At 47.2% G+C, this 27,728-nt stretch overlaps 1 protein-coding gene across 1 annotated transcript; it reads right to left on the minus strand.

Annotated features, from left to right (window-relative positions):
* Window positions 1–574: 574 nt before the first annotated feature.
* PPT1 (palmitoyl-protein thioesterase 1) lies at window positions 575–24,581 on the minus strand. The gene is made up of 9 exons (XM_031962241.1): window positions 24,422–24,581; window positions 22,222–22,331; window positions 20,560–20,687; window positions 13,699–13,769; window positions 11,524–11,626; window positions 5,055–5,145; window positions 4,413–4,511; window positions 3,353–3,424; window positions 575–1,019 (listed from the first exon to the last, which is right to left on the minus strand). The coding sequence occupies exons 1-9, from the start codon at window positions 24,549–24,551 to the stop codon at window positions 897–899; spliced, it is 927 nt and encodes a 308-aa protein (XP_031818101.1). The 5' UTR covers window positions 24,552–24,581; the 3' UTR covers window positions 575–896.
* Between the last annotated feature and the right edge of the window lie 3,147 nt (window positions 24,582–27,728).

Raw genomic sequence — 27,728 nt, forward strand, 5'->3', positions numbered from 1 at the left:
CCAGGGTGTGATTCACTTATGCCTCTTGCTTTAAGAGCCTTTGCACAGAGTCTAAAGAAAGATAATACTTTTATTGCTCCTATAGAAGGGCATTGAGAAGAGAGGCGTTAGTAGTCATTCTGAGCATGCTGTGAGAGCTGGACCAATTTGGAAACAGTCTAATCCTCCAGGGACTAGGACCCTATTGTTTCCTCTCCAGGCAACACAAGCCTTTTATACCAAAAGGCTTGTTTTCTTTGGTATCCTCCCACAGTGAGCCACACAGCAGGATCCCCTCCCCCCCCAAACACATACATACATACTCAGAAGCCAAGACTACCACACAGGCATTGCTACCAATATCTTGGAGCTCCCAAAGTCTACAATATACCAGCCAAACTCACTCCCTTGATCAAGACCCTACTAACAAAACTGAAAATCCAGACAAGCCTTAAGAAGGCTTAATTTTTTAGCCAGAAGGAGTTATTTCTGAACATGGTACTTCCATACTATATCCCTGTAGTTAGGGTTCAGGTTGGTCCCCTACAAATCACACTGGGCAGAGAGAGGGCAATTGCAACAGTTACTGTTTTGCTCCTGGTTTTCTGCAAAGCAGCCTATATATAACCTAGAATTGGGTTTGACCACAGTCAAGGACATGTAAAACAATCCTCATGCTCATTAGCTAATGAAACTTGGACTCCCTACCATATGGCAGTAGGATTGGGCCTGAGTAATAAGCAGATAAGATGAGGATCTTCTATCTCAGACAGTGTCAGATGAGGAAAGGAGTGAAGTGTTAGTTGCATCTAAGGGCAGAGTACAGTCTTGATTGACCCCTTCCCCCAAGTTGCTATGGAAGGGCTGGAGTGCCTAGAGTTCTTGTTGCAGTTAGTAATCTCGGTGAAGCAAGGATTTCACACCAAGAATGGGAGGAGACTTGTACAAAACCACTGCTCCGAGAATTGAAGGTGGTCCCCCTCTACAGCCAGGAAGATTAGTTTGCCTGCTTTGTCCATTTCCTTAAGCCCCAAGCGGTCCTGGCGGGAGTAAAAACAGCATTAATCTAACTAAAAATCAAGTTGATGGAAAAAGGTTCACTGAAGCTTTCTGGCAAAGGCTTCTAAACCTTTAGCTTTAAGAAAGCCAAATGTTGGTCTGGTCAGAAGGATAGAGCTGTATTTGTGTCAGATGCAGGTGAGCATGGAGTCGGGGTTTAAATCCTAGCCCACTGTGGTACCTGGTATTGTGGGCAAAATTTTACTGTGAAAATTAGGGCAAAAATTTCCTGCCCCTATCCTGTTCAAATTGTCTTGAACGTCACAAAAGAGGAATTGGTCTATTCATGCAGCAGTTAAAGTTTAGGCTATGTGTAGCTAGGGGGAAAGGGAAGATAGCCATCCACTCTAAATCGGCCCAAAAAGCACCATGGTCCTGTACAACCTTGGGGCTAAGAATTCTCAAATCCTTCCCCCTAACACCCCTATCTCCATCTCCAGCCTCACCCACATATAGCCATCATCTTGAAAAGTTTAATTCTATGTAAATAAAGGACAAGTTCTTACCCAGGAGTCCACAGACTAGGGTCCCTTCCTCAGGGATCTAGAGAAATTTCAGGGAGGACCATGAACTTGGATGAGGAAAGAAATGGACGTCTTTGTTTCAATGTAAGTGGTTTCCTTTGCAATCCTCTTTTTTTTTGTTCATTTAAAAAGTATTCTGAAAAGTTGTCCATAGGTAAGACCAGATTGTCCTGATGCTGAGCAAGTTGATATTCAAGTCCTCATCAGAGGGTTTGGAGTCCAATGTTCTCTTATCCCATCCTGCAGCCTTGTAAACATGGTAGCTAAACCCAGCATTCATGCAACGTCAAACTAAAACTACAGGTCAGGAGACTGGGTTTTTAGAATGTCGGCCCAAAAGATGGGCAGTACAGCCTGAGAATATATGTGGAGGAAACAGGCTGATGATCAGGTAGCAACATAAAATTAAGACCATGTTGGATGTATAGGACTGCTTGCCATCTGGGGGAAGGGGTGGAGGGAGGGAGGGGAAAAGTCGGAACAGAAGTGAGTACAAGGGATAATGTAAAAAATTACCCAGGCATGGCTTCTGTCGATAAAAAATTATTATTTTAAAAAAGAAAAAAGACCATGTTGGGAGGAAAACTAAAAGCTTACCACAGCAAGCCCTGTGAAAAGTCATCATGGGAAGAAATGGTTCCCAAAGGGACCCAGATGCTGACACTCGGTGCTCTACGTTCCTTTACATAGCAGTAACATTACCCTTCTTCTCTTGGGTTTATTGCTCATGGGCTGTGCCTTCCAAAACCAGAGAGGCCCTGGGCAAATGGCCTGTCCCACCTCTCAAATGAATCAGAGGTCTGGGTCACTGGACAGATTGCCCAGTGACTGGTGCAATCACTGTAGGGTCCAAATACTAACAAACAATTCCACAGTAAAAGCCCCAGGCAAGCAAACATTCTCTAGTAGCTGGTGCTAGAAGAATCAGCCTCCCCCTTGGGCTCCCCTCTGCTTCCCTCACCAAAATCCACACCCTTGCTTAAAACCCTGACAGTATTTGAAGGCGGCTCCCTTTCTTCACTGGCCATTAATTATGCACTTGGGGTTTAAGCGAAGATTAGTTTCTAAGTGCTCCATCTCCCAGATGGCCTAGTACTGGCTCTGAATCCCTGCCAGAGGGAGCCAGCACACAGCCAACACACTATGTAACCCAAAATCTCTCTGTACAAAATAATTGATAGAGCAGAAAGGGATGCTGTTTTTCTTCCTACACTGCAAGGCTTGGCGAACTAATAATAACCTGACATTTAGATAGTGCATTAAAGTTGACAAAGTACTTCCCCCAAAATACTGTGGGGTAGGCTCTGCAAAATCTCCATTTTACACAGGAGGAAACCAGAGTTTGAAAAGACGTGACTCGCCTAGTATTATGTGGTTAGCAGGGGCGGGAGCCAACATTTTCCTCCGAATTCAAGCCCAGTGCTTTTTATTCTTTCAGCTGATTGGGGCGGGGAGTTCTTCCCCGCCTACATTTGCAGCAGTGGCCCAGGAAGGCCTTCCTTCATTGCCCTTGCCCTCCCTGTATGAGTGTAAGCTCCTTGAGGAACTGGCACAGTAAGCATTCAGGGACTGCCTGCCAGATGGCCCCAGTGCTTCCAAGCCTGGCAGCAGGGTAAGGCGGGATGGAGCAGACTCCCAGAGGGCATCTGAGTCAGGGCCTCCAGAGAAGTGCCCAGACGGCCTGAGGCTGGCAGCTCCCCATCCAAGGGACTTGGGTTTGTTGTTTGCTAGCTTTGACATTTGAAGTTCCTCCCCATGTCCCCACCACCTGAGAAATAACCGCCCGTTACCTCTGTGTACAGGGCAGTGTCCTGCAGGGGCTCAGTCTCCTTGGCTTGGCCACTCCGGTAAAATCCAAACCACTGGGAAAAGGGAGTGCAAGGGGAAGAGAGACAGGGAAAAGACACGGGTCAGTCACTCAGCCTTTCCCGGTGGCCAGACGTCTCAAGTTCTTGCTGCTCTTTACATGTGGAGAAACGGGAACGAGCCAAGAGCAAAAGTCCCAAATCCAAACCGGGCTCTCCTTTCTCTGCCCTACAGGAGGGTCCCGGGTAACAGGCCAGCACACTCATGCTGTCACTGTCCCTAAGAGCCAGAATTCATGGGACGCTCTGGTTTGTGGAGCACTCTGGGAAGAAGGAAACGAAGGCTGAGGGACTGGCCCAGGGTCACTCTGCTAGTAGTTAGTTGGCTCAGACAGGGTTCAGATTCAGCCTTCTAATTCCCAAGTTCAGCATTCTCTTTATTAATCTACCTGTTTCACATATTGATGGTTTCAGGAGAGGGGCTCCAGTGTGGATCCTAACCCTCTTGACACCTTAGCAGACATCTTTAAAAACAGCTATCTCAGGATGATAATAATACCCAGCTTTAAGATTTGCAAAGCACTTTACAAGTCAATCTGGTTTAATCCTCACCACACTCTGGGAAGTAAACACTACTATTATCCCCATTTAATAGATGAGGAAATTAAAAGTCCCAGGCAAGATCTGAATTCTGGATCTTCTTGGTGGGCAGCCTTCTGGGGAGCTGTTCCTCACTGAGCAAGCCTGGTCCAGGGGCAGCCTTGGCCATACTGGCCTGGCCTTCAAGATCCCAGGGCATTTTCTGTACAACACCGGGGACTTGGGAGTACACAGCAAGCAAGGGATCCCTTCCTAAAAATGACTAACAACGCCCCCCACTGCAACCCAAGCCCCTCATCATCTGTAATGTATAGATGAGAGGCTCAGAGTGGGGGATGAACTGCCTCAGCTACACGACATACAAGTGTCAAAAGTGAACTGCAAACCAGGGTGTCCTGACTGCGGGTGCCGATGCTGACAGCACCAGCCAGCAGGCACTTCTCACCTCGGAATCCACGGGGTCCACCACCGAGTCATTGAGGAACTTCACCATCACAAAATTCTTCAGGGCCATCAGATTCTTCCGGTAGGTCTCATTGATGCCCTGGGAGAGAAGACAGGGTCACCTGACGGGTGGTTCCTTGGGCTGGAGCCTTTGTGGGAGGGGGCAAGGCGCTAATTCCAGTCCCAGTGTGAGGAGTTCCTTCTCCACCTGCATGTAAGAACCCTTTTCCTCCCTACTCTTGCTGAAGATGGCCCCATCTCTCCCTCCCTTCAGGCCCCTAGGTCTGTCCCCATCCAACCAAGGCATCAACATTTAAAGTCCTGCTTCCTCCGGGACTTCACTGAGGGCAGAATTGCCTGGGCTCCATAACCAGCTTTTCATCCACATTAAAAAAAAAAAAAAAAAAAAAAAAAAAAAAAAAAAAAGAAGAAACTGATGGACAAACAAAACCCAGGCCATGGAATTCTACGATCAGAGCCAAGCCCCTGGCAACCGAGCCCAGAAGGTGAACCAGCTCGGCAGGCCCTCCGAGCCTAGGGCCAGGGTGGCCGGGCTGGCCCCAGCGGCTCTCCCCTCCCTGCAGAGGCCGTGTCCTCACGGCCAGGCCAGACAGAAGCTGGGCTCCTAACGCCCGAGACTCACCCTCTCCTGGTTGATGTCGGCCAAGAAGATGCTGCTGTTGCGGTAGATCTCCTCCTTTATGGGGTCGTGCCAGTACTCTGCTTGGACCAAGCTGGGGGAGACAGGGAAGGAGCATCAGGCCATGGCCCAAGGCCCACAGTCCCTCAGGCCCCTGCCTGGGGACAAACGCCCACAGACATTCAGGAGCTATCAGGGGACAAGGGGCCACTGCTCACAGTGAGAGCTGGAACTGAAGCAGGCCCAAGGACCACCGCCAGGCTGACCGCCCCATTTTACAGACAACGGCAGGCAGGCTGAGGGCGCAGATCCTCCAATTCTATCATATGGAGCAGTCACAGGTGGCATTTACACAGCGCTTTACACAAGAGTTTACAGAGCACTTTACAAGTATTAACTCAACTGAGCCTCACAACTACCCTGGGAGAGAAATGCTATTATTATTCCCATTTCACAGATGGGGAGACTGAGGCAGATGGACATCGTGACTTACCCAGGATCACACAGAGAGTGTTCAAATTCATCGGAACCCTGGTGTTTGACTCCAGGCTCAGAGCTCTACCCACTGACTGCACCATCTTGCTGCTTATCATGCATGTTCACTTCCCTTTGCAGCATATTCTTACCACTGCCCCCACCCCCTGCCCTGAAGCCTCCTCCAGGATGTCTTCTTTGAGTAAAAACAAAGAGTGGATTTCCATTTTCCTTGGCCAACTACTATTATTAAATAGAATCACACATGTACACACACACACACAGCCTCAGAGGCCTGGTGGGCAAATATCCCCGCTTGACAGGTGATGAAAATGTACCTCTTAGAACTTGCCCACCACAAAACTAGAGGTTCTAGCTGGGGGGGCATCCCCAAGTTTTTTGCGCTCCTTCCATGTCGCCAAACCCCACAACCGCAGCGCGCATTTGGTCTAAGTCCCCTCTCTGACAGTATTCCCTACTTCTCCTTTGAAAAGATAAGCCTTCTATAGAAAATAATCAGAGGAGGCAGCTTAAAATAAGGGGCCAATTCACTTCAGATGATCAGAAAAAAGAACGTGAAGGCTGAGGGAGCCCTGTACAAGGAAGAGTCCGGGGTGGGGGAGACTGAGCTGCGTCGGGAAGGACAGGAAGGATCTGGCTGGAGCGAGGGGAAGAGGTGGGATTTCATTCAGCTAAGAAGACAATAATCAAGGAGAGAAGGATGGATGCTTGTCAGATATTACAGAGAGGTCACAGAAAATGAGGGCTGAAGAGCTTTCATCTTTGGATAGGACAAGAAAATAACAGTCTTCCACACTGAGAAGTGGTCAAGAGATAAGAACAAAACAATTCAAAAAAGAATTGCAAACGCTTTCCAACCATAAGAAAGAATGCTCCAAATTACTAACAAAAAAACCACAAATCTGCTGTCTCACCTCACATTTGTCAAATTTTCAAAGAGAGGAATAGTCAATGTTGGAGGAATTTTAGAAAGATAGGCGCACTGATGTATTGTTGATAGAGTGGAAAATTAATATGACCATTCTGGAGAATAATCTTCAATTATGCAAATAAAGTAACTAAAATGTCCATTCCAGAGCTTCCATGGCTTGAAGAATAGGTTTCTTAAACACCAAAATATTTTTAGCAGCATCTTCTGTGATATGCTGCTAATAATTAGGAACTAAGTAGATGCTCATTGATTGGGGAAAGGCTAAACAAGCTGTGGTACATGAATTAACACAATATCTTTGTGCTGTGCTGTAAGAAATGACCAGTATGATTTATAAAGAAAAATATTCATCAAGAAGTCAGACAACAAGCATTTATTTACTGAGATGCAAAGAAAGGATAAAAAGCAGTCCATATTCTCACAGTCTAATGGGGGAGAAAACAAGAAAATGACTTAGTACAAACAGAACACATAACAAGGCACTAGCATTAAGGGAGATTGGGAAAGTTTCTGGTGGATGGAGGGATTTCAGCTGGTACTTGAAGGAAGCCAGGAGACAGAGACAAGAAAGGAGAATATTCCAGACCTGGGGGACAGCAAACAAAAGTGCCTGAAGTCAGGGGTGTCTTGGAGGACCAGCCGGGAGGCTGTATCACTGTGTTGTACAGTGTGTGACGGTATTAAGGTTTAAGTAAAAGTTTAGGCAATAAGCTTCAGTGAACAGTGAAGTAAAAGTCTGAATAGCCAAAAGGGGATTTATATTTGATCCTAAAGGCGATAAGGACGCACTAGTTACTGATTTGGGAAGGGGGAAAGTGAGCTGGCCGTTGTGGTCAGCCCTGGGCTTTAGGAAGGTGCTTTTGACAGTTCAGTCCAGGTTGCACTAGATGGAGCAGGCAGAGGCACCTGAAGGCTCTGCAGGGATCCAGGGCCTGCAGCTGAATGGTAGCAATGCCCCAGGAGAGGAGGAGATGCAAGTTAAATGGGCAGGACATCCCAGGGATGGGAGTAGGGGAGAATGGGAGGGGGCACACACCCACATCGGGGCCTGGGGATGCCCTTGACAGTAACAGGGTCTTCAGGAAGAGAGAGGGGTGTGGGAAAAAGAGAATGAGTTCAGCTTTGGACACGCTGAATTTCAGATTCTGTGGGACATCCAGGTCAAGGAGGAGCTACAAGCCAGCAGGTCAGGACACTGGCCCAGAGATGGCCACTGGGGGGGAGAGGGCAGAGTCTGGGGCGAGAGAAGAGGGTCCACGCACCCCCAGGAAGGGGCCCAAGTCAGATGAAGAACATCAGCCGGGCCAGAGAACAGCACCCAGCAGGACTACCAGCTGCTGAGAGTAAGCATGCTGACACAAGGAACAGCTCCAGCCCCCAGGAGCAGACAGAGAGGACCCTCCGCCGCTCTGCCCAGAACACAGTCTTCTCACGTGCTCACTGGTTTGGCTGAAATTTGTTTTGTTTCTTTGTTAGGACCCAAGGCTCTCTGGAAAGAAGAGGAACAATGACAGAGGGCGATAGACAGGTGATAAAACAAAAGATATCAATGAAAACCTTTCTTCTTAAAGAAAATCAAAGATTATTTCTGATAATGTGGTTTTGGGTGTAGTGCTGGGCGTGGAAGCCAGACCACAGGGGCTGGGAGGAGAGCCAGTGAAGAGGGCGACTACCTCGTATTTAGCCCAGCAATGAAAGGAAAGAGAAGATGCATCAATGGCTAGAAGTGGTCACTTGTTAGGGATGTTACAGGGCAGAATCCAAAGTTTTCCAAAACAGAGGAGACCCTCCTATTTTAAAGATAACAGAACTGAGGCTCATGGTTCCTGATTCCAGGTCTAAGTGGCAGAAATCTAATCCTGCTTTGACACTACTCCTTCAAGCACCTGACAAAGCTTGTGCCTCTCCCACCATAAGTCTTCTCCTTGGTCGGCTAAAGACGCCCTAATTTTTCTCCCAATCCTCTAAAGACGCGCTCAAGTCTCTTCTTCCTGCAGATGTTCCTTCTCAGGGACTCCCTAGCTTGTCCACAAGAGCACGTCACGCTTGGTCAGAGTCTGCAGCCTCTCCACGGCTCCAAGTTCTGCCCTCTGGGGTTAGACAGGACCAATGTCTCATCCACATGAAAGCCAGAACTTGCTGGTCAATGGGTATTTCAGAAAATAGCTCTAAAGTGCAAGAAAAGCTGGGGATGACCCACGTGGCCAGAGAACTCTTAAGGGAGTGAGGGGAGACTCTCATGAATGAAATGCTGATGTTGGGCTCCTGAAAGTTCCCAATGAAGCAGAAGGACAGATGTCCAAGGTGGCAATCAGTAAGGAACGTGTAGGAACAATGAAGGAGAGGGGCCCCAGGAAGACAGGCACCTGAAGTTAGCTGTGGCTCAGGGCAAGTGCAAAGGATGGCAAACAAGGGTGTCTGAAGGAGCTTTTAGAACATAAACATTATCAAGGCCACCAAGGACCCACCATGTCCCTCCTGGGTCTTCCAGGCTCTGTGGCTGCCTTGGTGGGGCACCCCAGGCTGTAGCCCATCCCTCCCCACCCCAGAAGATGACTTTTACTGGCGAGTGGACAAGAAAAACTCCAAAGCTTTTTTAGCCTGGCAAGGGTGTGTTTCCACTCCAGGCCAAAGAGGCTGCCAATAAAGGGGCACGATGTCAGCCCACAAGAAAGAGCAATGTTAGGATGAAAGGAAAAGGTTGGCGTGGGGCTTACTTTGTGCCAACTCCTGGGGAATGCGAATGCCAGGCGGTGCCCACTCCCAGGCTCTAACACTGCCAGCGGCGGCCCAGCGAGGAGGGTCTGGCTGCCAGGTCCCAGAGGGCCACTCTCCAGCAAGTACTGAGCCTACCAACAAGCCATGAAGTTGAGTCTGTCACTACAGATGAGGAAATAGAGGCGTCCTCCTGCCTCCGAGCCAGGGTGCCAGCCTCCGTGTCCCCCCACTGCCCGCTGACTCCCAGAGGGCACAGCCAATAAGGAATGCTACCAGAATGTGAATCCGGCTTTTGAGTCCAAGGCCAACAATCTCCCCTCACTCCATCCCACTCTCCTTCTATCTTATTCCTCCATTGGAATTTGGGTCTTACTACTGGAAAGACCTGACAAAAACAAACAATCCAAGAGAATGGAATGCCCAAATAATGGAGGGGCTCCCAGCTTCCAGGCCCAGACCCAAAAGAACTGGGTATTGGAAGATCGGCAGGGCCTCTGCCATCCATTTCTGGGGACTGGCAGCCACTCGGAAAGGGGTAGGGGGCTGGAGACAGGCGATGGGAGGGGAAGGAAACTACAGCCCAACCCTGATGCTCACTTGGCCAAATCCCTCCACTGATTACTAGATGGAGGGTTTCTGGACACTTAGAAAGGGAAGCAGCAATCACTGGGAGTCACAGGCTCTGCCAAACTGAAAACCCTGAGAAGAATATCTATGTTTTAGCTGACAAAGTCACTTGTAAACAAACAGAAATGTAAGCTAAATTATGGGACAGTTCAAGGAACCCAGCTGGCTGGGTGATGGCAGCCAAAAGGTTTTAGTTAGTGGAACAATGAAATCCTGGAGAACCAGGCTCAGCAAGAAAAACATGGAACACATTTCCCAGGTGATGGCAGCCTGGCAGGGACAAACTGGCATAAGTCTTTTACAATCCCTCTATCCCAGTTTGTTTAGTGGATTTCCCCCTTTTCATCATGGTTCTCAAAGATTCCTCCTTCCAGAAAGGGACTTGGATGTGCAAGAATGTTTGTGGCAGCCCTCTTTGTAGTGGCCCGAAACTGGAAACTGGGTGGGATGCCCATCAATTGGAGAATGGCTGAATAAATTGTGGTATATGAATGTTATGGAATATTATTGTTCGGTAAGAAACGACCAGCAGGATGATTTCAGAAAGGCCTGGAGAGACTTACACGAACTTATGCTGAGTGAAATGAGCAGGACCAGGAGATCATTATATACTTCAACAACAATACTACATACTATATGATGATCAATTCTGATGGACGTGGCCATCTTCAGCAATGAGATGAACCAAATCAGTTCCAATGGAGCAGTAATGAACTGAACCAGCTACACCCAGCGAAAGAACTCTGGGAGATGACTATGAACCGCTACATAGAATTCCCGATCCCTCTATTTTTGTCCAACTGAATTTTTGATTTCCTTCACAGGCTAATTGTACACTATTTCAAACTTCGATTCCTTTTGTACGGCAAAATAACTATTAGGACATGTATACTTATTTTATGTTTAATTTATACTTTAACATATTTAACATGTATTGGTCAACCTGCCACTGGGGAGAGGATGGGGGAAGGAGGGGAAAAATTGGAACAAAAGGTTTGGCAATTGTCAATGCTGCAAAATTACCCATGCATATAACTTATAAATAAAAAGCTAAAAAAAAAAAAGATTCCTTCCATTTTTCTTTTTATATGTTTACACGATGACACATTTTCTATTAAGGTGTGTCCACTGAAGCTTCTTATTGCCTAAAGAATTAGACAAATGGTATTAAGAATGCTGGCTGAGAGTTCAAGAAATCCTGATTCAAATCACCTGTCACTTATTCCCTTGTGGTCTTGGACAAGACATGGAGGCTCCAGTGCCTCAGTTTCTCCATCTTCAAAGACAGGGTTTGGACTAGCCGACCTCTAGGGCACCTCTCAGCTCTATGCCCCTAAGAGCTGGGAGGACTTTGCCAGGGAAGGCCCAGTCTGGGGCATTACTGGGGGCTGTTGTTTAGACTTTTTGGGACCCCATTTGGGGTTTTCTTGGCAAACACCTTGGACCAATTTGCCATTTTCTCTCCCAGATAAACTGAAGCAGACAGGGTGAAGTGACTTCCCGGGGTCCCACAGCTAGTTTTTTTTTTTCAGGTATTTCCTGGAAATACCAGCAGTATCCTGGGGGTTGCCCCTCCCTTGGGCAGTAATGGCAGCAAGGCCTGAGGCCTGTGGAGCAGGGCATTTCTTTCGCATCTGTTTTCTCCCAGCAGCACCTGCCTCAGAGCAGAAGCTCCAAGGGCTTGGTGCTGACAGAACCTACCGTTCCTGGACACCCTTGGTGTAGGCGCCCACGTTCAGCGTTTTCCTGAGCCAGTCACAAATGTGAGAGCTCTCCCCTGGACATCGAGGCAGCCCGTACACACCTGCAGCAAGAGAACAATTACACGCACTCACTTGTGGGGCCAGCCACAAAAGGGTCAGATCGCTCCTGGAATCCCAGGAAAACAAATGGCTACACTGGAGCTGTCCAGAGCAAAACTGAACGTGGAGGTCATGGAATTATGGTTTATTACCAGAAAATGTTTGATTGGTATGCCTATTTTATACACCTATATATATGGTCATGTAAAGATTTCTCAGGTGAAAAGGAATCATGAGTGAAAAAGAAGCCTGAGCCAAAGCATCAAAGCTGTATCAGATTAAAATGTAATTGGAAAATAAGAATCCAACATAAAAATACAAGAGGAGGTAGCTGATGTTCATATGTAGTTTTCCAAATCCATGAGGGCCCCTGGGGATTCTTTCCTAGGCACTCTGTGATTGCTGTTCAGTCCTGACTGAGTCTTTGTGACCCCCTAACTCGCCAGTTAGGGGCTTTCTGGCCCTTTCCTTCTCCAGAACATTAATGCCAGGGGACTTGCGTATCTGAGGCCAGATTAGAATTCAGTGCTTTATCCACTGAGCCCCCCAGCTGCCTCTTTGAGGATAGCTCAACCCCCCCAATACTCCTGGAGCTTGATATCACTGTCAGGACCTCCCAGCTCTCAGGTAATCCCTGAGGTCCTCACAGAGCTACTCATGAAGACCCAGCTTTGGGGGTCAACTGCAGCCATCTCCACACAAACCCCCAAATACCTCTAAGGCAGCACAGACCAAGGGCCAACCTTTGCCCGGGCCTGTTCCCCAACATCCAGAGCAGTGAGGGTGAGCTTCAGAAACTAAAATAAAAGTAGAGCAAGTATCTCCACTTTCTGTTATTGTTTGCATTTTTGTTTACCTTTTCAGGTTACTTTTCCCTTTTTCTATATCTGATTTTTCTTGAGCAGCAAGGTAACTGTATAAATATGTATGGATTTAACATATACTTTAACACATTTAACATGTATTGGTCTACCTGCCATCTGGGGGAGGGGTAGGGGAAGGAAGGGAAAAGTTGGAACAGAAGATTTTGCAAGGGTCAATGTTGAGAAATTACCCATGCAACCAGGAGATCATTATATACGTTAACAATGCTATATGATGACCAGTTCTGATGGACCTGGCCATCCTCAACAACGAGATCAACCAAATCATTTCCAGTGGAGCAGTAATGAACTGAACCAGCTACGCCCAGAGAAAGAACTCTAGGAGATGACTAAAAACCATTACATTGAATTCCCAATCCCTATATTTATGCCCACCTGCATTTTTTATTTCCTTCACAAGCTAATTGTACAATATTTCAGAGTCTGATTCTTTTTGTACAGCAAAATAACGTTTTGGTCATGTATACTTATTGTGTATCTAATTTATATTTTTATGTACTTAACATCTACTGGTCATCCTGCCATCTGGGGGAGGGGGTGGGGGGGTAAGAGGTGAAAAATTGGAACAAGAGGTTTGGCAATTGTTAATGCTGTAAAGTTACCCATGTATATATCCTGTAAATAAAAGGCTATAAAAAAAAAAAAAAATTGGAAGAGGAGGTTTGGCAATTGTTAATGATTCAAAGTTACAAAGTTACCCATGCATATATCCTGTAAATAAAAGGCTATTAAATTAAAAAAAAAAAAAAAAGAGAAAGTACCCATGCATGTTTGTAAATAAAAAACTACAATTAAAAAAAAGTAGAGCAAGTTCTTAAGTCAGCAGCCTCAGAAGCTTTCCTCCTCTCCCTCTCCCCCCCCCCCCCCCCCCCCCCCCCCCCCCCCCCCCCCCCCCCCTCCCCCCCCCCCCCCCCCCCCCCCCCCCCCCCCCCCCTCCCCCCCCCCCCCCCCCCCCCCCCCACCCTCCACTGGGTCAAAGGTACCAATGGGAAGGCCATTAGCCCAAGCAGTGATTGGTAAATTCCTTATTGTCCAGGGGGAACCAAGAGCTGAGTTAATTCTGGTTCCCCTAATTCCATCAAATTGGTGGCTGACCCCATTGGGGTTCCTAGGGTTTTGTTCTGGCCTGAGGACAGGAAGCCCAGGGAGACCAGAGTCCAGAAGGAGCCAGGGAAGAAAGCAGGAATTACCTTGATGCTGTCCACCCACGGAAATCAGATTGATCATGGGAGGTGACGGACATCTCTGCGCCACTGCCCTCCTGTGGAGAGAAACATGAATGTTAGTGTGTGTAAAGGAAGCAAGGGAAAAAGGGGAACCCCTCTCCACAGTCCTTCGTTGTCCTCCATCATGAATTTTGGAGCTGCAAGGGAACCCAGAAGACACACTCACCAAAGTCCGCCTTCTGCAAGGTCCCTTCCCACTCTCAACCTATTTGCGCATTCCCTCTGAGATTGGCTTTTAATATAATTAATATGTTTTACATATATTAGTTTTCTATATCATTGTTATGTAATTGTATATAATTAATATATAATATTAATATAATATATATTATTATAGCCTAAGAATCGTGGGTTTTTTTTTTAAATTAATGGTATTATTTTCCCAAATACATGTAAAATTAATTTAACATTTACCTTTGCATTGTCTTCCAAATTTTTCTCCCTTTTCTCCCTCTCCCCTTCCCATAGACAGCAAGCAATTTTACATAGGTTAAAATGTGCAATTCTTCTGAACATATTTCTATATTCATCATGCTAAGCAAGAAAAATCAGAACAAAAGGGGGAAAAACACAAAAAGAAAAAAAAAAAGATAAGTAACAAAAAGGTCAAAATACTATGCTTTGATCCACATTCAGTACCCATAGTCCTCTCTCTAGACTTGAATCATTGTTGAAAAGAGCCAAATCCTTCAGTTGATCTTCATAGTCTTGTTGGTGTGTACAGTATTTTCTTGGTTCTGCTCACTTCCCCAAGTTCATGTAGGCTTTTCCAAGCTTTTCTGAAATCAGCCTGCTCATCATTTCTACAAATACTTTTGCACATGTGGGTCTTTTTCCCTTTTTTAGGATCTTTTGGGGATACGGACACAACAGATTTACAGCTGGATCAGAGGGTGTCCATTGTTTTATAATCCTTTGTGCACAATTCCAAATTGCTCTCCAGAATGACTGAATCAGTTCACAACTCCACCAACATTGTATTAGTCTTTTAGTTTTCCCAAATCCTTTCCAATATTTATCATTATCTTTTCCTGTCACCTTAACCAATCTGAGATGTATGAACCGAGGTACCTCAGGATTGTGTTAAGTGTCTGGTATGGACCTAGCTGTTTGCACACCATATCTCCCATTAAAATATGAATTTCTTCAGGACAGGGATTGTGTTTCTGCCTTTCTTTCTCTCTCCAGCACTTTGCATGTTGGCTGGCACATAGTAGGCACTTAATCAAAGTTTGCTGACTGACCTACACCTGAGGAATTCCTCTTTCAACACCTCTAATGAAGAGCCATCCAGCCTCAGCTTGAGGATCACCAGCTAAACGGGCCCCTTCTACTTTGCTCCTTCTGAGCATCAGCCTTCAAAGGGGGAGCTGAATTTATTACAGGCAGAAATTTGCAGCTTCCTGTACAACCCTCTCCTGTTCTACAAGGGATAAGGAAATGCTCTTTTTATTTCATTCTCAGGTTCAGAATAAAATTCAAAACAAATTTTTTTAACTCGAAGTTAAATAAACAAAGTTCTCCCCTCACATCAAACCTAAATCTGCCTCTCCCCTAGCTTCCGCCTCAGAGGACTAAATAGAACAAGCCTAATCCCTGCTTAATCCTCTAAAGAGAAGGCTTCCCTACTATTTTTACCACTGAGCAGATTAAAAGAACAATCCAATTTACCCCTGCTGGTTTATCTCACGTGACTAAACCCCAACCAGAAGTTTACTGCTAAACTGGAGTCTGGGCTACAGGCCATCCCTACCCCCTTCCCCCTCCCCCATTTCCCCTTTGGGGGGCATTTCCCCAGCCCCGAGCATTCTGCTGCCCCACTCCCACCTAGAAAGACCTCCAGGGCCCCGCTCCCCAACCCCCAAGGCCAAGGAACACTTTGGGCCCAGTCCTTCACCTGCATCCTCTCCACAACTTGTCACTGTAGTGGATCTGTCTCCCTGATCCTTAACCACGCAGCCTTTTGTGAGTCCTGGACCCCGGGGCAGTCTGAGAAAGCCCGCGGACGCCCCCTCAGAATCAGGGTTTTAGATGAATAAAATAAAATGCAGGGGATCACAAGGGAAACCAAGGGTACTGAAATTCAGTGATCAAAAAGTTTAAAAACAAGCTTACAGATCATAAAGAAGGGAAAGGGACCTATATGTGCACAAATGTTTGTGGCAGCCCTCTTTGTAGTAGCTAGAAACTGGAAACTGAGTGGATACCCATCAGTTGGAGAATGGCTGAATAAATTGTGGTATATGAATATTATGGAATATTACTGTTCTGTTAGAAATGACCGACAGGAAGATTTCAGAAAGGCCTGGAGAGACTTACACGAACTGATGCTGAGTGAAATGAGCAGGGCCAAGAGATCATTATATACTTCAACAACAATACTATATGATGACCAGTTCTGATGGACCTAGCCATCCTCAGGAAGGAAATCAACCAAATCATTTCCAATGGAGCAGTAATGAACTGAACCAGCTACGCCCAGAGAAAGAACTCTGGGTGATGACTAAAAACCATTACATTGAATTCCCAATCCCTATATTTATGCCCACCTGCATTTTTTATTTCCTTCACAAGCTAATTGTACACTATTTCAGAGTCTGATTCTTTTTGTACAGCAAAATAACGGTTTGGTCATGTATACTTACTGTGTATCTAATTTATATTTTAATATATTTAACATCTACTGGTCATCCTGCCATCTGGGGGAGGGAGTGGGGGGTAAGAGGTGAAAAATTGGAACAAGAGGTTTGGCAATTGTTAATGCTGTAAAGTTACCCATGCATATAACCTGTAAATAAAAGGCTATTAAATAAAAATTAAAAAGAAAAAAAAGAAAAATTGGAACAAGAGGTTTGGCAATTGTTAATGCTGTAAAGTTACCCATACATATAACCTGTAAATAAAAGGCTATTAAATTTAAAAAAAAAAAAAAAAGCTCACAGACAAAACCTAAAGAAGCAGCTAGGTGGTGCAGTGGAAAGAAATCAGGACCCCGACATCTGACATGTCCTACCTGTGTGACCCTGGGCAAGTCACTTAACCCCAACTGCCTTGGCAAAGAAGCCATGTTCCAAAACAGAAGCCTCTCAACAGCAAGGCCTATGGGGATCTCTTCTTTCTGCATCTCTCTCCCCCTCCCTCGTTTCATCTCTGTCAGTGTCTCGTGTCTCTTCATCCTTCTCATTCTCTCTCGGTCTCCCCCTCCCTCTCTGTCTCTTCCTCTTTCCTTCTCTCTCCAGAAGGAACTGATAAGGGAACAATTCCTTTCTAGATTCCCACCCCCTCCAAGTGAATGTAATTATCCTTTAACTCATAAATCCTGGTCCCTTTGTATTCCAATAGAAGATCCCGACCTGTCCCAGCCCCACCCGGATCTGAGCCAGCTTTCCAGCTACAACCAAAAGCCCTCGAGCAAATCTCCAATGCTGGGAACCCCGTCTTTGCAGAGGTCCCAAACATGCTAGCCATGTGAGCACCCTCTGTCCGGTGCCCCCCTTATCTCTACCTTCACCTATCTCCTTACTTCCAAACCTAATAACAAACCTTTTTTATCAATCTAGCTCTCATAGGCCAATAAAAACCTTTATTGGGGACTCGCGCTGGTACTAGACCTCATGTACCACCGTATCCTTGCACGGAATCCAGGGGAATTCAGGGGAACTCTGATTCCCTGTACCCCGAACCTGCCACTAGAAATCAACTAAACTCTAATTTAATTTAGATACCCCAAATCTAGACCTCAACAGAACCTCACCTACAGATGAGCCAAGACAGAGGTTAGGGGGGAGTTTGTACAAGACCCAGTCCCAGGAGCCCAGGCCAGGGTCATACAGCCCGTCACTGCTGGAGGCATTTGAATCAAGTCTTCCTGCCTCCAAGTCTCAGCCTTCCACCAGCCAGACCTTGCCCTGCTCCCAGTTGTACAGCTGGAGGCCGAGTGATTTTGCCCAAGGCTTGGGAGTAACAAGAGGCAGAGCCAGGCTTGCTCAGTGGGTGCTGCTCCTCTGATCAGTCACGGGTTAAATCCGGGGTGGGGGGGTGGGGGGAAGAGGGCCACAGGTAGCGATCATAAAATTCCCTGAAGTCCCAGAGCCCAAGAAAGGGCCAGCTGGCAGCTCAAGACCCAGCTTTCAGAGGAACCAGGTCCCAAGTTTTCTCCACTTTTTAGAAAAGACTCCAGGGCAGAAAGAAGCCTCTGCCTCGCCACAAGAAGTATTAGGGACCCTGCAGCCATGAAACTCGGGGCCACTTATGAAAAGTCATGGAGATATGATGTGGCAGGATTTGCACCCAGGTCCCCAGGATTCAAAGGAAACCTGTTCCCTACTGCCCCAGGCTGCCCCCCAGGTGCCCCTTATCCCCCCATGTTGTGGCTACTCCTTGCAACAGCTTCCCTCCAAGGTCTATTGCCCACTTAGCTCCCCTAAGACAGTCCCAGCTGGGCAGCCTCAGAGCCGGCCTATCAGGGAACTGCCAGGAACACCTCCAGGACTGCCTGGGCCTGGAGCAGGACACTGAGCTGGCCAAAGAAGAAGGAATATAAATTAAGGAAAGAAAATCAACTTTATTTATAAATTGTTAAACCCTTCCCTTAAAATCCTCCCCTTGCTCCTCTTCAAGGCATGAGAGTAACCCTGAGATCTAGAGAAGGCCTTCATACAACAAACAGTTAAAAGAAAATTGGGTACCTAATGTGTGCAGGCCCCATGCTGAGGGCTGGGGGAGAGGATAAAAGCAGGAAATAAAGCCCGGATTGTTGGGGGCGGGGGGACAGAGCATCAGAAGGGACTCCTTCCTGAGCACAGATCTGACCCCAGACACTTCCTGACTCTGGGACCCTGGGCCCCAAGGAGGGGGTCACACAACTGCAGGACAACCTCTGGGGGAGCAAAGGAAGAGACTAGATGCGGCCACAGCTGAGCCACGTTGTCAAGTGAGTCACAAAACAGAGCTCTGTGGGGTCGGGGTTGGGGTCCTGGTCTTGGCCCTGGCCCGTGACTGACCATGGACTGGAGCAACCCTCAGGAGCCACACTAATGAAGAGAAGGCTCAGTCTCATGACAAATGGGTCGCCCACCCTTCTCTCCTGCCGTCTCAAGGGCACCGCTGCTGCCTCCCCCAACTAATCTGAGGACCAGGGACCCCATCCCATCTGTCTCCTTCTGCCCATTGTCCCCCTCCCACGTACCTTTAGCCTCTCTACTGCCTGTTTCCCCATCCTCCCTTGATTCTGTCCTCAATAACCATCATTCCCCTTCCGGTTTTCTTCATTTTGTGGGTTATCTCCCAGAAAAGAATGGATGGGTGCTTCCACTTCCTTTATGGTCACTGTCTTTTTAGAGTATGGTCTCTGGCTCCACCATCCCACCAAAAACATCTCCTCCAAAGTTACCAGCCCTCTCTTTTTTTTTTTTTTTGATATGTATAAAGATATTTATTTATTTTTTTTCCCTTTTTTTTTTTTAATAGCCTTTTATTTACAGGATATATACATGGGTAACTTTACAGCATTAACAATTGCCAAACCTCTTGTTCCAATTTTTCACCCCTTACCCCCCCCTCCCCTAGATGGCAGGATGACCAGTAGATGTTAAATATATTAAAATAGAACTTAGATACACAATAAGTATACATGACCAAAACATTATTTTGACCAGCGCTCTCTTAACTGCCACATCTAATGGCCTTTCCTCAACACTCATTCTCCTGGACATCTGCAAAGCTTCTTCCTTCCTTAACATTCTCCCTCCCAATTCTCCCGCTGGCTCTCCTTCATCCTGCTGAGACTGCTCCTGCTCACTCTCCGTTCTCATGCTGCTCACTCTCCAACCTCATCCCACTCACCCGTGTTCTCTCCGCCCTGGGCCCTCTCTCGTTGCATGCCCTTTCACTCAGTGGTCTCTTTGGCTCCTGTGATTTCAATTCTGCACTGATGTCTCTCAGATTGATTTATCCAGCCCTAAACTCACATCTCCAACTACCCTGTAGAGGCAGGACTCAGATGTCCTGTAGACATCTTAAGCCCAACACTCCCCAAACCAAACTCCTCTCCATCCCTGCCACGCTCCCCCTTCTTCACTCCCCACTCCTTGCTGAGGACCCCACATTCTCTTGGCATCCTGGGCCCACTAACCAGGGCCCTCTCTCGCCAGGACCCCTTGGTTTTACCCTTGTGACCTTTCCGGTGAGCTGCCACCCCGGACCTCAGGCCTGGACCCGGCCACTGGGCCCACCTACCTTGGGGATCTCCCTACTTCAGTCTATAAACCCCAGTGGTTCCCCCTTGGCACCAGGAGCAAATACTACATACTCCATTTGGCATTCAAAGCTCCCCCAGGCTCCTCTGGGCCACAATCCCTTGGACACTAGGGCCTTCCCTCCACAGGCCATCTCTGCCTCCTCTATTAGCCAGAGCTTCTGGAGGGCTGGGTCTTTCTTTGTATCCCCAGCACCTGCATGGTGTCTGACATGGAGCAGGTGCTTAATAAAATCCTTACTGACTGAATGGAGGGGAACAGATACTTGAGAGGTAAAGCAAATGTAGTCCTGGACTGAAAATCAGGAGTCCTGAATTTGAATCCAGCCTCAGAGACTTAAAAGTTAGGAGACCCTGGGCAAGTCACTTAATCTCTTGGAGCTCAGTTTCCTCATCTGTAGAATGCGTTTAATTACCTTAGCAGGGCCTGGCCCTCTAGGGAGCTTCGAAGCTCAAATGAGACCATGTGTAAAGGACCCTGCAGTTCCTAGCAGGAATGAGCACAGGCTACTGCTTTTGTGAAAATGCCAAAAAGTCCTTAACCAGGAAGGTGAGAGAAAGGGACTTACAGGAACTGGCCACCTTGGGAGAAGCCCATGGCGTTGTAGCCCTGCTGCAGCTTGGGGTTCTGGGCGAGCATCTCACACACCAGAGACACCTGGTGATTCACGTTTAAGAAGAAGCTGTTCTCCATATCCTGAAAAGGGGGGGAGGGGAATGGTGAAGGACAGGGGAGGAGGAGGAAAGAAGGGGGGCAGAGGGGAGGAAGAGGAGGAAAGGGGAGAAGGAAGAAAGGGGGGAGAGGGGAAGAAAGAAGAGAAGGGATAGAGGAGGAGGGAGGAAGAGAAAAGAAGGGAAGCGGGGAAGAGAGGGAAGGAATGAAAGGAAGGGAATAGAGGAGAAGGGAGGAGAAAAAGAGAGGAAAGATAGGAAGAGGAAGGAAGAGAGAGGGCAGGAGAAAGGAAGGAAGAGAAGAAAAGGGCAAAAGGGAAAAAAGGGAATAGAGGAGGAGAAGGGAAAAGGAGAAGGAAATAAAGAGGGGGCAGAGGGGGCAAGGAGGAGAAGAAAGGGTTGTGGACAGGGAAAGGGAGGAAAGAGGAGAAAGAGATAGAAGGGGGAAAAGAGAAGCAGAGGAAGGAAGGAAAGGGGGAGAGAAATGAAGAGGAGACAAGAAAGGCAGGAAAGGAGAAGAGGGAAAGGGCATAGAAGTGGGGAGGAGAGGAAGAAGGAAAGGAGAGGCAAAGGAAAGAAGGAGAAGAAAGAAGGAAAAGAAAAGATGAAAAAGAAAATAAAAAAAGAGGGAAAGAGGATAGAAGGGAAGAAAAGGAGACAAGAAAGGAGGGAAAGGAGAAGAAAGTAGGAAAGGGGAAAGAGGGGAAAAGGGGAGGAAGAGAAGGAAAGGAGGAAGAGAGGATGTAGACGATGAGGAAATGAGAGGGAAAGGAAGGAGATAAAAAAGGGGAAAGGGATAAAGAAGTAGAGTAGAAGAAGAGAAAGGGAGGAAGGAGGAGGAGAAAGGGGGCAGGGAAAGGAAGGAAAGGAGAGGAAAGAAGGGAAGGGTATAGAAGAGGAGAGGGAAGAGGGAAGAGGGAAGAATGGAGGAAGAAAAGAGGAAAGAAAGAAGAGAAAACAGGAGAGAAAGTTGAGTAGGAAGGGAAAGGAGGGAGGGAAGGAAGAGGAGTAAATAGAAGAGGAGAGAGAAGGGATGAAGAAAGTGATGAGAAGAGAAAAAAGAGACGAGAGAAGGATATGTAAGGGAGGAGGTAGAGGGAAAGCAAAAGAAAAGGAGGAAGAAGAAGAAGAGGAAAGTTTATGAACATCAAGTTTCTACAATCACAGAACAGTTTAAAACCCTCTGCAAGACTACTTCTTCACTTCTCTTCTTCCCCTGCTCTGTTTTAAACTTACTGCTTTGCTATTAATTAGTCATATCTTTGGGCAAATACTGGTCCCCTTTGTTCTTAGTTTCTTCATCTTTAAGTAAAGTGAAGACAAGATATGGCTTCTAACAGGCTAGAAGCCTCTTATTCTAAAAGGAAACATAAATCCTTCCACTAGCTTAGCAGACTAATAGTCTCTCCTTTGGCCACTGAAAGCTCCAATAAAATTATCTTCTCAGGAAGAATGCTAAAAGAAAAAAGTGAAACCATATGAATCACCATATATTTATCATGAACTCCTCAAAGGTCTAGCAAAGGTCCCTCAGTGACTTAGCTTTGTGGGTGCATTACCTCAATCAGAGTCTTCCCAATCTCCAATGATAACACATAAATTCCTGGTATTTTGAGCTCAACCAATTTTTTAATGGCCCCCATACTCAAAGGGTTACAGCAGCTGTCTCCTAGACAGGACAAGAAGAGAGAAAAAAGGTTTTGGTATCACATATAGTAATTATCAGGAGCCCCAATAATTTAATGAGATATCAATAATATAGTTATGATTCAATTTACACAATCATTTATCAAGCCTGATGTAACAGAAACAACACTGGCCTTGGGATTGGGAAAATTGGGTTCAAATTTTCTAGCTGTAATGAATGCGTGAGCAACTGTTCCTCATTACTACCTATTTCACAAAATTACTGGGAGACTTCAAGGTCCTGTGTAAACATTATCATTATTTCATGTACGAGACTAGGGATGAAAGGTATCATTAGTCCTTATGCTCAGTGTGATATTCTAGAATAAGAATAACATTTGGGAAAAGAACCTTGGTTCATGTTCTGGTTCTGCTTACTAACACTGTTAGCTCGGGCAAATCACTGAGTCATAATGAAGACATTAACAAATTAATAAACTGATAGTTATTGTATTATGAAGATGAAATGAGACAAGTACTTTGCAAGCCATAATGAAACTAAGAAAGACCATTTGGGTTAAATGATCAATGATTGTTTCCAAGTCTAACAATTTGCTTTAAAGCTACTTCTAGCTCTAGATTCTATGGACTTCCAATAGCCCTAAGTTGGAATGTGATGAGCGTAAAGGGCAGAAAAAGGAAAATGATGGGAATTCAGTTAGAACTGAGATCAGAGAAGGGTTCACGGAAGATGTGCTACTCAAGCTGCACCTTTTCTTCCTAGGTAGGGCCTTTGGAGTAGTAATGATAATAATCTCTTCCTCCACTGATGTTCTTATATAGGTAGTCCTGGCAAACTGCAAAGATTCTAAGTGTAACTAATCGCAGAGAGGCTGATGAACAGAAAGTTAGCCCCAGGGGTGGGATTTTTCCCTGTCCAAAGAACCATGATACATAGCAATAAACTCCTTACCCCAGGGAAGAATGAATTCATGTTTGCCTAGAAATTTAGAGACAACAAAGCTTTCACATCCGTATTTCTCATAGCTATAAAGGAATATTGGCGGCTCTCACTTCCCTTTTTTTCATCCCCAGAAAATGACCGTCAGTCCACAAAAGAGAAGTATGGAGACAGAATTGTGGATTTTAAGTCACTAAACCTGGCTTCGAATCTCAGCTCTGCCACTTACTATCTGTGTAGCACTCTCTCAGGAGACACTTATTAGGCACCAACTGTGTGCCAAGCATTGCGCTAAGTGAATGAAACAGGGGAATAAAGAAAAGATCCGATTCCTGTCCTCCAGAAGCTGACACTGTGTTAGTCAGCTCCCTTAACCTTTCTTCATCTGCAGATGCGGGGCTAGGACTAGTTCCCTTTTCTAGCTATTGCTCCTTGGCGATTCTAGTGCATCAGGGCTACAAGGTAACAGATGCTGCGGAAGAAAGGCCCGCCTCCGACGCAGGTTTCACAGTCGCTAGCCGGACTGCGTGGCTCCGGCAGGCTGCTGGGTCCCCCGGAGAGAGAGCTGGGCTTGCGAGGAGTCAGACAGCCTGACTTCCGGGGGGCCACGGACCACGCTGCTCACGATGTCTCCGAGGTCAGCCCCAGCGCCACATCTCTGACCCAGGGGACCCTTTCCCGACGCGTCAGGTGCCGCTTCTGCTGCAGAACGTGGATCTGCGGCGCCGAGCAGCGCTTCCTCCCGTCCGGGCCCTTGCTTGGGGCACACGGGTTAAGTGACCAGAGTCGGAGGCTGCCTGCGAGCCCAAGGCGCGGCAAGCCGCCCGCTTCGCACAGCCGCCTCCAGCAGGCATTCCCTTTCTAAATGCGGGGATTCCCCAAGGGTGCCGGCCGGAGAGCGCCTGGGAACCTCGCCAAGCCCCCGAAATGGGAAGGTTACCTATTCGTAAAGGAGAGCCGCAAGAGGGGCAGGGGCTCCGGGGGGGGGGGGGGGGGGGGGGGGGGGGCCGGGGGCGCGGGGGGGGGGGGGGGGGCCGGCACTACCAACGTCTCGGCTTCCTCACACCCGACCCGGGGATCTCCTCCCGGATGCCCGGTTCTTCCTCGGAGAAGGGGCCCGGCAGCACCTTTTAGCACCCCAGCGGCCCCCCGCCCGACCGGGCCCCGCTCACCCATCCCGTGCCAAATGACCAGGGGCGGCGGCTCCTTCCGCGGCCCCGTCAGTGGAGCACCGGAGCTCGGAGAGGGCCATGGGAAGAGCGCCGCGCTCAGCAGCAGGATTAACAACTTGGGGAGAGCCATCTTGCCCCGGTCACATGACCGCGAGTTTAAATACCTGCTGTCACGAAAGCGCCGCCCCCCGGCTCTCTGACCACCCAATCACAATTGGGTCTCTCCACTTCCTCTCTTCTCCTTCCTCCCTGCCGCCTCCCCCCCCCTCCCCCCCCGCTTTCTCCGCCCCTTCCGTGGCCCCGTCGCGCTGGGGGGCGCCCGGCTGTGGTTTGGGGGCTTGCCTTCAGGAAGGCCCCTTCAAACTCCGGCCGGGCTGGGCGTGCTGGCGCGGCTGCGCGTGCGCACAAACGCGCCCCCAGGCGTCCTCCGCCCGGGGCTGAGGTGGGATTGCCTGCAGTGTCGGGCTGTGTGGCCAGAAGAGCGCTGGATACAGAATTTAAATATGTATATGTCTGTGCGCAGGTACTGCCCCCCCCCCCCCCCCCGGAAGCTGCGTGGCTCCCGGTCAGAGCTTTAACTCTCCGAGCTTCGTTTCAATAATAGCTGCATCTGTTTGGCGCTTGGTGGGTTGCGAAGCACCGAACAGACATAATCATCGGTTTGAGCCCCGAAGCTTCATCTCTTATCATCTCCACGTCAGGATGAAAGATGAGGGAATTGTGCTGTGCCTGACCCGCCCAGGCCGGCACCTTTAGGAAGCAGTGGCCCGCAGGGGGCTTCGGCGCCTCACGGGCAGGACCTGGCTCCCCTCCTCCGCCTCTTGGAATCCGCGCCCGTGGGTTCCGGGGTCTCCCGTCCCCCCCCCCACGCCCTTCCCCCCCCACGCCCTTCCCCCGCTGTTTTTCATTCCTCCCATCCCTTCCCTTCCGCCTCCTTTAAGACGCGTCCAATCCCGCCGGCAGGAAGCCAGTTTCTCCCCCGCTTCTCTCGCTGCGAGTGCGGAGACCGCCTCCCCCTGACCCTGGCTCTGCTTTGTATGCGCGTCGTTATTCGCCGATCCTCCCCCCCCCACTGGAAGGTGAGCTTCTTGAGGGCAGATTTTCCTCGTGTTCTCTGCTTATAAGGCCCGAAGCCTGGCGAATGGAGTTCGATTGGTGCTTGTTGAGGGACTCGTTCTTAGGTCCGGAGTTTGCGCTTCTAACGCCGCCCTGCATCCCCATCTGTTTGTGAAATGATGCTTTCTGAAACCTGCTCCAGTCCTGGCTCTCTTTCCTGCCAAAAACGGGAGTAACATTTCCTAAATAATCTTAACTATTTTTAGAGCTGGAGCGAACCTCGGAGGCTAGTTAGGCCGTATTTATTCCACAGAGACGAATGCTGAGGCCCCAAAAGCTACGTTATTTGCCCCAAAGTCACACGATAGATAGCGGGATGAGGATATGAACTAAACTCCAGATCCAGCACCGACCTCAGTCTTCCCTCACTCTCCCGTTCTTTTTTTTTTTTTTTTTTTTTTTTAATTTATTTAATAGTCTTTTATTTACAGGATATATGCATGGGTAACTTTACAGCATTAACAATTGCCAAACCTCTTGTTCAATTTTTCACCTTCCCCCCCACCCCCCTCCCTAGATGGGGATGACCAGTAGATGTTAAATACATTAAAATAAATTAGATACACAATAATATAAAAAAATTTTTTTACAAAAAGAATCAGACTCTGAAATATTGTACAATTAGCCTTGAAGGAAATCAAAATGCAGGTGGGCATAAATATAGGGTTGGGAATTCAATGTAATGGTTTTAGTCATCTCCGGGTTATTTTTTCAGACTGGTTCAGTTCATTACTGCTCCATTGGAAATTTTGGATGATCTTTGCTGAGGTGGCCGGTCCACGAACTGGTCATCATCTGGTTTGTTAATTAATGATCTCCTGGTCCCTGCTCATTTACTCCATCAGTTCTGTAAGTCTCCAGGCCTTTCTGAAATATCCTGTTGGTCATTTCTTACGGTAATATTCCTTTTCTTACCAATTTATTCACCATTCTCAATTGTGGGCATCCCCAATTTCCAGCTGCCCTACAAACAGGCGCCACAAACATTTGGCCAATAGGTCCCTTTCCTTCTTTAGTATCTCTTTGGGATTCCCCAGTAGTAACACTGCTGGATCAAAGGGTATGCACAGTTTATAACTTTTGTCCTTCCGTTCTTATCTCAACTGCATTTAGAAAGAATACCTCCGGAATCTTTAAATTCCCTCCCAACTGGGGAGCTAGGTGGGCCGGGGATGGACACCTTGAATCAGGGACATTAAAATATGAACTTGCGCGGTTTGGGGCCAGTTCCTGGTGGTCTAGAGGTTAGTGGCAATAAAGAGAGTTGTTAAGGGTCCTCTTTAAGGTTTGGCAAGTGTCAATGCTGTGAAGTTACCCATACATATAACCTGTAAATAAAAGGCTATTGAATTAAAAAAAAAAAAAAAGGATCCTCTTTAAAATGGCTGCAGGAACGAGATCAACCAAATCATTTCCATGGGCAGTAATGAATTGCCCCCCGAGAAAGAACTTGGGAGATGACTAAAAACCAAATTGAATTCCCAATCCCCATTTTAACCTGATTTTTTATTTCTTCCAAACTAATTTAAATTTTCAGAGTCTGATTCTTTTTGCAGCAAAATAACTTTTGGTCATTATACTTATTTTATCTAAGTTATATTTTAATATATTTAAATCTACTGGTCATCCTGCCATCTGGGGAGGGGGTGGGGGTAAGAGGTGAAAAACTGGAACAAGAGGTTTGGCAATTGTTAATGCTGTAAAGTTACCCATGCATATATCCTGTAAATAAAAGGCTATTAAATTTAAAAAATAATAATAATAAAACTTTAAAAATAAATAAATAAAATAAAATGGCTGCAGGTTTAGAGTCAAAGAATTCACTCATGCTCCCCAAGAGAGGCTGAGAATCTGAAAGGGATAACAGATCAAAAGGAAATGGTTTCTTAAAGAGACCACAAACTCAGATACTTAACTCTTCCTGTGTGACCCTGGCAAAGTTACTTAACCCCAATTGCCTCAGCAAAAAAAAAAAAAAAAAAAAAAGGTGTATTATATCTCTTGATTGTCCTTCCATCCAGTTGCTTATCCTTTATTTTTTTAACCTGTTTTTTGTTTTTTTTTTTTTAAAAGGAAATTAGAGTTAAATGACTTGCTCATGATTATATAGCTAGTATCTGAGACCACATTTGAATTCGGGTCCTCCTAACTTCAGGGCTGGCTCTCTACCCAATATGCCATCTAACTGCCG

Source organism: Sarcophilus harrisii, chromosome 3 (genome assembly GCF_902635505.1).
Source record: "Sarcophilus harrisii chromosome 3, mSarHar1.11, whole genome shotgun sequence".
NCBI lineage: Eukaryota > Metazoa > Chordata > Mammalia > Dasyuromorphia > Dasyuridae > Sarcophilus > Sarcophilus harrisii.

What these genes read in the sequence shown, in the direction of transcription:
- PPT1 (XM_031962241.1), bottom strand. Translation starts at nt 24,551, where the DNA reads ATGGCTCTCCCCAAGTTGTTAATCCTGCTGCTGAGCGCGGCGCTCTTC. An exon ending in CGTGGGTGGACAGCATCAAG is followed by an intron (nt 11,627 to 13,698) that starts GTAATTCCTGCT and finishes CTCTTGCTGCAG; the next exon opens with GTGTGTACGGGCTGCCTCGA. An exon ending in TGGACCCCGTGGATTCCGAG is followed by an intron (nt 3,425 to 4,412) that starts GTGAGAAGTGCC and finishes CCCTTTTCCCAG; the next exon opens with TGGTTTGGATTTTACCGGAG.